The sequence below is a fragment of the Engraulis encrasicolus genome, chromosome 11, assembly GCF_034702125.1.
Source record: "Engraulis encrasicolus isolate BLACKSEA-1 chromosome 11, IST_EnEncr_1.0, whole genome shotgun sequence".
Taxonomy (NCBI): domain Eukaryota; kingdom Metazoa; phylum Chordata; class Actinopteri; order Clupeiformes; family Engraulidae; genus Engraulis; species Engraulis encrasicolus.
In genome coordinates this window covers 20,825,705-20,835,704 of record NC_085867.1, presented here as the reverse complement: position 1 = coordinate 20,835,704, position 10,000 = coordinate 20,825,705, and the positions used below count along the sequence as shown (strand labels likewise).

At 46.8% G+C, this 10,000-nt stretch overlaps 1 protein-coding gene across 2 annotated transcripts in view; it reads right to left on the bottom strand.

Moving 5' to 3' along the window:
- The window catches only part of LOC134458075 (mediator of RNA polymerase II transcription subunit 13-like), a 188,321-nt gene that overhangs the window by 24,545 nt on the left and 153,776 nt on the right, over positions 1-10,000 (bottom strand). The window contains exons 10-17 of one of the 2 annotated variants that reach the window (XM_063210182.1): positions 9,403-10,000; positions 7,374-7,587; positions 6,211-6,289; positions 5,068-5,189; positions 3,790-3,889; positions 2,084-2,310; positions 1,507-1,715; positions 570-855 (exon numbers count right to left, since the gene is read on the bottom strand). The exon at positions 9,403-10,000 is cut by the window's right edge and continues 221 nt beyond it. In XM_063210182.1, the coding sequence (XP_063066252.1) occupies positions 570-855; positions 1,507-1,715; positions 2,084-2,310; positions 3,790-3,889; positions 5,068-5,189; positions 6,211-6,289; positions 7,374-7,587; positions 9,403-10,000 (1,835 nt within the window). The remainder of the gene's footprint in view (positions 1-569; positions 856-1,506; positions 1,716-2,083; positions 2,311-3,789; positions 3,890-5,067; positions 5,190-6,210; positions 6,290-7,373; positions 7,588-9,402) is intronic. The other variant, XM_063210183.1, reaches the window with a different exon arrangement.

Below are 10,000 nucleotides of genomic sequence, written 5' to 3'. Positions count from 1 at the left end.
TCTGGACTAATGGGTAATGAAACTTTGACAGTATCGTGACTCTGTGTATCAATATCGTTACAGCCCTAGTAAACTGTAGATAAGATATACAGTAAACGTTTGATGTTATTGCCTAATGTTACTAATACCCCGCATGTATAAACTGTAGATAACATGTAGACCTTGCACGGTATTGCCTAATGTTAATCCGTTTATGAATGAATGCCATGCTGTTACTGTGGAAGAAATATGAAGCCTCAAACTGTCTAAAAAGAACCTGGACCGTTGAGCATGAGTAAGTTAGGTAATGCTTTATTTTAATGGTTCACTTTTTCAGTGGGAACAGTGTAATAACCAGTGTAACAATATCTAATGCCATGTACTACCAGTGTAATACCATGTACCAACCCTAACCCTAGATGTACGGTGAGTACAGAATTGGTACATGATGCTACCCTGGTATTACATGGTATTAAATATTGTTACACTGGTTATTACACTGTACCTAATGTGGTATATCCACTGTAATAGTGAACAATTAAAATAAAGTTTAACTGAAAGGTTTTTTTTCTAAATGAAGGGAAACGTACGGAGCTGAGGGGCAGGCTGGCGGAGGCTGGCGTGGAGGCCGGCGAGCTGAGTTCCGTGCCCCCTCCCGTGGGCACCCCCTCCTGTTTGACGGAGCCCTGGCCGCTGGCGTTGCCCAGGCCTCCGCGCGGGGTTCTGGGGGTGCGGGGGGTGGGCACGGAGAAGCGGGGCGTGGCGGGCGAAGGGGAGGGTTGTATCCCTCCGCCGGTCGTGCCCACGGAGGCGGCGCTCACCACGCTCATCTGGCCGTAGTCCTGCTCCAGCATGGTGTTCACACTCGGCACGTTACTGGACAGACACGTGACAGAAGAGCACAGTTAATAAGAGCATGGTCCACCACAGAGTACAGCTCATCTGGAGACAGTCCTGATCCAGCATGGCGTTCTTGCTTGACACGTAACAGCACACAGACACAACACACTTTAGCACAATTAATAAGCCACACAGCACAGCTCATCTGACAGTGAACACATTGTAGTCATACTCTTCATATTGTGCATGTGCTACTGCGCAAACACAAGATGCTACAGCACAGTACACTTATTCACCAAGGGGAACGCTGCACAGTCATTCACAATACAGTAGGTGCGTAGATAGGTTGTAGTGTACTGGTGTGTGTGCACGTGCATTCACATGTGTGCGTACTTCCACACTGCATTACACATAGTTTGCAGAAAACGACTCACAGTTATTTACAGGGTATTGGGTACAGTTCCTAGAGCAGTATGAGGTTAGGTGTCTTGCTCAAGGGCACCTCAGCCATGGAGTATGGAGGGGTGGGTTTTGAAGCTGCAACACTCCATTAGGCCACGGCTGCCCCGACTGCACATATCATTCCTGGATGAAGGGTGCCGACGTAGTAGGGAGGCTACAGTGTGTGTGTCTGCATGTGTGTGTGTACGTCTGTGCATAATAGTGCCTGTATGTATGTATACTTACGCATATCCGTCCCGGAGGAAGGGTGCGCCGGTGCCGTGGAGGCTGTAGTGCTCCATCTTGGGCAGCAGGGTCCAGGACGGCCGGTAGTAGCAGCTGTCGGGCAGCTTGAGTGGGGGCAGGCACTGGCTGGGGAGGGAGCGCAGCGGGGCGAACATGGAGCAGCCCACCACTGGCTGGATAGGGGGGGCACGGTACACATACGAGAAGTCCTGCAAGGGGGTGGGCAGAAATGTAGAAAGGGTCTTCGTTTAACAAAATACCCGGGTATGTGTAAATGAGCCCCACCCTTGCCCAGTATTTCCAAACCCCTAAGCCTTTTAATCATACCATGAGTACCCCCTTACTCATGCTCTATGAGTGGCATGCTGTCATAGGGCAAAGTGACTATACTTAAATACTTACGTACATACTATAATGTACTTATATAAGTACCCGTGTGCTTGCATACCCTCCTAGTGATAGACTTATAGACTGGATGGAAACATGCCACCATGTCCCTATGACTAGCCTACATGTTCTCTGCACTGAGTCTCCCGTACAGTATGCCCTCTTTAGTAAAGGCCCTATGATGCCTCACCCGTAGTTCCTCGGGGCGTGGGCTGGCGGGACACTCCTCCACCTCCATGCGGAAGTCGGGCAGCTGCGTGGAGGCGCCCAGCACGCCCCCCAGCGGGTGGTCCAGGGCGGTGGAGGGCGGCGGCGGCTCCTGGCTGGGGATGTCCCGGTAGCTCATGATGGGCGAGAAGGCCGGGTGCTGCTCCAGCGAGGGCGGCGTGGGGAACATGCGCTGGAGGTCTGCTACTGCTGAATGGAGAGAGAGAGGATGGGGGGAGGAGAGAGAGAGGATGGGGGGAGGAGAGAGAGAGGAGAGATGGGGAAGAGGGGAGAGGAGAGAGGGGAGAGGGGAGAGGGGAGAAGAGGAGAGAGGCAGGAGAGGGGAGAGAGGATGGGGGGAGGAGAGAGGGAGGATGGGGGGAGGAGAGAGGCAGGAGAGGGGAGAGGGGAGAAGAGGAGAGGGGAGAGGGAAGAGGGGAGAGGGGAGAGGTAGGGTGGGAGGAGGAGAAAGAAAGCAAGAGAGAATGAGTGATGAAAAGAGAGACAACAGGAAGGTTTGAAGAGAGAGATGAAGAGAGAATGTAAGGATGTTGGAGAGAAGGAAGGAGGGAGCATGGCAGAGAGAGAAGGGGCAGGGAGAGAAGGAGATAGATAAAAGAGCAGAATGATGAAGGAAATGAGACAGACAGAATGACAAAGGAAAACACAAGGAAGAGATGATAAAAGCTCTGCCATTGCTACGTAGATCGATTCCTTCAGTCAGTTGCCAGTCTCTTATCAGTCTCTCTCTCTTGTCTAGTCTTTTACTTGTTTCACAGCGGAACCACGCTATAATATGAAGAAAATACACAAAACAAAACACAATTTGATTAGCCTTTGATTTCATTATCACCCGTTTCTATTGCTGTCAGACTAAAAATGAGACTTTACTCAGGGACAAAGACATTATCCCTGGTGCAAATAGACTAATTTCCACTAATCAAACCTGATTTGACTCTTTTGGTTTGAGTGAGTAAACTTACTTACAATTAGGGATGCAAATTATCGATTAATTCATTAATCATTAGTTGATAGCCTTATCGATCGACTTACGATTAATTGATAAGCGGCGATTTCCCCCGAAATCTCAATGCGTCTCGGAAAAAAACTATTAAATCTAAAAATAATAATTAAAAATTGAGATAAGATACCACATTTTTATGAATTCTATTTCAATTCTTTAATCCAAAGGTGATTTAAATATTCCCATTATTCATACCCCTCTTCACACACACTCTTCACATGCCCATTTCACCTGGGTCTCAGTTGAACTGGCGATTAATGTTTTTTAATCGATTAATGCATGGATTGATTAAAGTCGATTAATCGATTAATCGTTTGCATCCCTACTTACAATGTCCATTTTAAACTAATTTCCCACCCAAGTGTGTCACACCACCAACCTGGTAACACATTTGTTACTTCTAAGCATATCAAAGACGGATGAGAGTGGGATACATAAATAGCCATGGAGACGTGGTCAAATTGAAACTCAAGCCTTCACTGAAAAACATTGCAAGACAGTTAAACTAAAAAAAAACAAGTTGCCCTGCTGCCTTATATTTGTGTTAACTCGGAAATCAAAGTCTCAAGTTGAGTTAACTTACAAACTTAAGGTAGCAGGGAAACTTACTTTTTAAATTTCAACTAGCTGGCAATGTTTTACAGTGTTGTATGTAGTGAACTCACTTGAAGGGTAGGGCACTGCGACTCTTCCTTCTTTCCCCAGGGGGCGGTCCTCCGAGCCCGGCACCGCGGCCCTCGACGAGTGCTGGCTGTGGTGAGTGGCCTAGACAACAGAGAGAGCATCATGGGAAGATTTACGTTTAGCTCATCGATTTCGGCACAAAAGCCCAAGCCAGTGGTCTGTGACGTTAGCTGTGCATTTCCGACTGCTTGAAACGAGAGGCCATAAAGTAATTTATGACTTCCAGTGAGAGCTAATATGAGCTGTCGTAAAACCGCCCTGGCTTCAAGGCGCCATATAATACTTTATGACAGGGACAATACTGAAGACGTTTTTACATCATTATGATTCAATTATTAGTGAATCAGCCAAAGGATATGGAAATAATATTTTCTAGCAACGCTACATCCGTATGCTATTGCCTCTAAATGCAGGCAGGTGACAGCTTTCTCTGCTGTAAATGATAGAAGAAATTTCAAGATGAAAAAAAAAACATCTAAATTGCTGAAGGCTTTTTCTCATTCTCGATTTATCATCTTCACAGCAATTTCTGCGAGGTATCAAGCACTGTTCAGTGCTCTAACAGCATTCTTCTGACGTGTTTAATGCCAAAGCATTTCCAGTAGACCTTGGGCACTTTGACAGATTGTTTAACAATTGTTCAAGGCACTTTGTTTATTGTGAATTAAGGGGTAGAAAATAGTCTGTTTGTCTGTGCTAACATTTTGGTGATGACTCAGTAAAAGCCGGAATCTAGTTATCACTCATTATTGCCTTACCGGCTTGCTTACCATCTCAATAACTCGCACACATACGCAGGGACTGACTCACTCTCTGGCTTCCTCCGTCACTCAGATGCACAGGCACTTTCTTGCACCCTCACACTCAGTCACACAGTCACACAGTCACTCACTCACTCACTCACTCACTCACTCACTCACTCACTCACTCACTCACTCACTCACTCACTCACTCACTCACTCACTCACTCACTCACTCACTCACTCACTCACTCACTCACTCACTCACTCACTCACTCACTCACAGTACACTAGACCTTCACACACTGGTTGACTTTATGACTGACTGCTCCCTAACCTCCACTCACTTACTCACTCACTGACCCCCTCTCCCAATCAACACATTCTCAGTCAATCACTTTCTCTATCACCCTCCTCCCTCCATATCTGGCTATCTTCTTCCATCCCTCTCTCAATTCCTTCCTCTCTTCCTCTCTCTCTCTCCATCGCTTGCCATCATCCTCCATCCATCCTCCTCACCCCGTGCTCGTCGTCCTCCTCGTCGAAGATGTTCTCCAGGTCGGAATAGAGCACCACCAGGTCCGTCTCCCTGGTGAGCGGAGCGTTGGCCTTCGCCGCCGCGTCGTCTTGGGCCGACTCGTCTGAGAGAGCGGAGAGAAAGGAAGGAAAAAGAGAGGGAAAAGGTGGATGAATGTGAGTGACCATCTGTTCAGCCAAGGCCATGAGGAGATTGTAATAAATGGGTATAAGCACATGTTATTTAACACTCGTGTCTTTAGTTAATTCCAGCCCAGAGTTAGCTTAAATTGATGAAGTGCTCTGTTTCGTGGCCTCTGCAGACATAGAAAGGGCACACAGAAAACATTTGGCAAACAAACCACAAATTACCTGGTGTCTTTGTTTACTTGTACTATATTTATTGCAGGTGAACAGTACAGAAGTTGGGACTATTCGATATTTCGTGAAGCAATAAAGTTGAACTTCGGCTTTTTTCGCACACCTCAGCTGGCAGGTGCGTCGGAGATGGCACCATGGGTCACTCAGCAATAGTTCAAAGAAACTCCCGCAAACTGACCATTTCGCTGTTCTTTCTTTAATAAACGACGTTTCGGTACTAGTACCATTCTAGTCAGCTGAGGTCATACTGTAGGAGATACTGTGGCGAAAACCAGTTGGCGTCGTAAACCAGTAGTTCCCAACCTTTTCCAAGTTCACACTCAAATAAGTAGTCAACAGCAACACAAACAAATTTATTTTGGTTCTTAGAAAATCAGTTCAAGGAATACCAATGAGTTAATTTGGAATACCTTCAGGCCCTGGCCCACAGTTTGAGAATCACTGCCGTATACCACTTACATGGATGAAGTTTCTTTCCTTTATTGCATCACTAGTTCAAAGAAACTCCCGCACACTGACCATTTCGCTGTTCTTTCTTTAATAAACGACGTTTCGGTACTAGTACCACTAGAACTGATTTTCCTTGAACTGATTTTCTAAGAACCAAAATAAATTTGTTTGTGTTGCTGTTGACTACTTATTTGAGTGTGAACTTGGAAAAGGTTGGGAACTACTGGTTTACGACGCCAACTGGTTTTCGTCACAGTATCTCCTACAGTATGACCTCAGCTGATTAGGGGGATGGCTCTGGGGGACTCTGCTTACCTGATTTGGGAGCACTGCTGAAGATGGACATGGCATCCTTCCCATCAGGCACTGCTCCGTTACCGTTCATCTCCTCTCCCTAAAAAAACCAAGAGCCAATTAAACAGTAGTCAAACGAAGAACCAATCATGTGTAAGAATCAACACAATGGTCAACCAATCATGCAGTGGTCAGCTGAGCAAGAACAATCAGATGGTGATTAGAAACCCAAGGGCCAATCAGATGGTTTTCATCCAGCAGAGAGCCTATCAACAGTCATTTTAGTCAACCAATAGCCAATAAGAAATTGATAAGGTATCCAAGAGCCAATCAGGTGGTGATAAGGTATCCAGGAGCCAATCGGAATGTGGGAGCCTAGCTAGGAGGAATCAATCAAACGCAGTCTCAACAGGACATGCTTCAACTGTCATGATGATGACAGATGACAACATACTCCAGATGTGGCGTCTTGTTACTGCAAGCTAAAATTGCATTGCATTCCTACCCAATCAAATAACTGACTCCACTACATCTCCGAGCAGTCGGTGGGAGCTTTGAAAAAACTTCCTTGAATCAATGTGAACTTAATAATGCATTGTGATTCAGTTACTTGGCTTCAACGAGCACAGCGTGGCACTATTGGTATCTATAAGTATTTGATTTGAGCTCCTGTTGAGCATGTGCTATTGAGATGTACTGAGATGCTATTGAGATGTACACTTGAACTTGAGCCAAGACGCCTCTGGGTTAGATACATGATAAATACACAAGTCAGCTGAATGTTTCATGCATGCAGAGTAGCATTCAGACGCATTCAATAATCATGCAGAGGCAGCTTTAAATAATTCCATCTACACTACAGTCATTAAAAAAATTAAATAAACATATAACATGTAGTGCTACAGAAAAAAAACAGTAATGATTTAGCATATGAGCAAATGTGAGGCAGCAGGTTGCAGGTTCTAATCCCGCGTCCAAAGAAAGTGAATAAGTTCAATGCCCGTGGGGATCCAGGTTCAAATCTGGCCTGGGTCATTTCCCAGCCCTACCCCATATCTCTCTACAGCTAATCTCCAGTCATGTCTATAAAACCCCCCAAAAATATAAAAACATATTAAAAGTATTATTTCTATTTAAAAGCATGAGGCAGCAAAGTCACACAGTGGCGAGTGTCCGATCCAGACCTTGCTTTTGCGGCCGGGGTCGCGACCTTGACCCTTGAGCCTCTTGGTGGTGGGGAAGGTGTACTCGATGTCGCCCTCCTTGAAGTCGTAGGGGTCATCGGCGGGGTCGCCAAGCGTCTCTACGCTGGGATGGTGTAGCAGGCCCAGCGTGCTCACATGTTCCTTTACACGCTCTTCACACACCTTGAAACGCTTCTGGGGCTGAGTAAACAACCTGGAGTAGGAGAGGAGAGGAGGAGAGGAGAGGAGAGGAGAGGAGATGTGAGGAGGGAAAGGAAAGGAAAGGAAAGGAAAGGAAAGGAAAGGAAAGGAAAGGAAAGGAAAGGAAAGGAAAGGAAAGGAAAGGAAAGGAAATGAGATGGGGGAGGGAGGAGAAGAGAGGAGAAAAGACAAGAGATAAAAAAAGACAAGTGCCAAAGCATTAGAGACCAAAGGAAAGCAAAAAAACGAATAGAAGGAACGGTGAAGGGTGGTGTAGCCAGAGTGCATGACGTTAAGTTTTAATAGTCCCACTGTGTACTGTGTTCTTATGTTGTGGAGCTGAGCTATTGCAAGCGTATAGTATGAGGGGATCACTGGGAGCCATGAAATGAGATGCTCTAGACAAGAAGAGAACCATTTTCATACTCCCATAGTGCCACCTACACGGCAGTACGATGATTCAGTTCAGCAACTCTGACGTCAGCATGTGAGATGACCAGTTTGATAAACACATTCAATACTTGCCGCGTTTTCTTTATGTGCTGTTTTTTTGTCAACTGACGGGTCATAAATTAAAATGTACAAGGGGGAGTCATTGTAACAATGGTGAAACACTCATGGGTAACACATTTGATAAATATATTCAGTATTTGCTGTGGGTTTTTTTTGCCTGACTTTAAACAGATAGGTCAAATGAGGTGAGGTGGACCGGGGTGAACCAGAACCACCCAGCACTACAGCTGTGCACGAGCTCCAAAATCCACGAGTACGTACAACCGAAATCCGGGCCATCCGCACAACCCAAATCCCGCCCATCCTGGCCGACACGGCGTCAAACTAGTGAGTCCCGTGAACCAGAAGAGGCAGATCTGAGGTAAAGGTTAGCTTCTGTAGCTAAGCTACAGTAAGACACCACTTAGAGTATGTCACCACAAAAAACAGAAATCTACATTGTACTAACACTTAGGCCACACAACACATTCATGTCCACAGACAGTACAGTACTAAAAAACTCAATCAATAAACAGATAAAACGTGTTGTGTTGTATAACACAATGTCCCAACTACAAAGTAGAATAATGTAACAGGCTAAATATATGTGTCATAAAGTCAGGGCATTTTTATTTAAAGACTATAAATCTAGATCCATTTTGACCATTACTGTCATAATATGAAGTCAAGTCATTCATCTCACTTACGATATCAACAAAACAATACAGTACATTTCTTTAAGTTTCTTTATTTCTTTATGAGCACTGAGCAGTCAGACTCGAATAGAAGTTATCACGTTAACTGAGGATGTTCACTCTCTAAACTATAACAAGGATGAATCACCTCAATTACCATTGCCACACTATTCATGCTTGTTCATTTTGTTGCCTTGTCTATACAACGATATAACTAAATAGCTGAAGTACGTCTTACACCAAGGAACACATTACCGACCTTATTCAATCTGAAAATTAGAACTGTCGCCTTGTACAATGTGCAGTGCAAACACTTTTAAAATGTTAATCGAGCAAATATTAACTGCAAATATTAAACGAGAGTGAAGGAGCTGAGGAGGGTGAGAATGAGAGAAAGTGTCAGGGAAACAGAGCGTTTGTAAGGTGTGTGTGTGTGTGTGTGTGTGTGTGTGAGAGAGAGAGATGTGTGTGTGTGTGTGTGTGTGTGTGTGTGTGTGTGTGTGTGTGTGTGTGTGTGTGTGTGTGTGTGTGTGTGTGTGTGTGTGTGTGTGTGTGTGTGTGTGTGTGTGTGTGTGTGTGTGTGTGTGCGTATGTCGCTGTGCCAATGAGCATACATCTGTGTGTGCCTTTCTCTCTCTCACCTCTTCAGTGCCACCCCTTCCGACGCCGCATCCGTCTTGCTCTCCACCCTCTCGGGGCAGGGCAGCTCCGGCGGCCTGAACTCGCTCCTCTCCAGGCAGGGCGTCTTGTAGCCCCTCCACCAGACCCCACCTCCCCTCACTTCCCTGGAGCTCAGCGGGGACACGTACAGCCCCGTCTCGCTCACCTCCATGCCCTCTCCATGACCACCCAGGTGCCCCACCTCGTGGCACTGCGGCGGCATGTTGGAGGGCACGTCCAGGGCCTCGGGGTCCTGCTGCCCCCGCGGGTGGGGGCTGAGGGTGGGGGGCAAGGGGGAGACCGGGGAGTGCATCAGGGACTCGGCTAGCGCCGCCTTCTGCATGGCAGAGGACGACGACAGGGGCTTGGGAGGGTACTTGCACTCCGGGGGCATGGCTTCCAGGGGCGGCTCCAGCGGCACCAAGCCCAGCACGCCGCCTCCTTGCTGGGCCTCGTGCTCGGGGCAGGGGGCCTCCTGGCTGGCGCAGGCGCGGTGGTGGAAGGGCGTGACGGCGGGCCGCTTGGACTGCTTGTCCGCCTTCTCGGGCTTGTCTGCCGCCTTGTGTTTGGGAGGAGGTG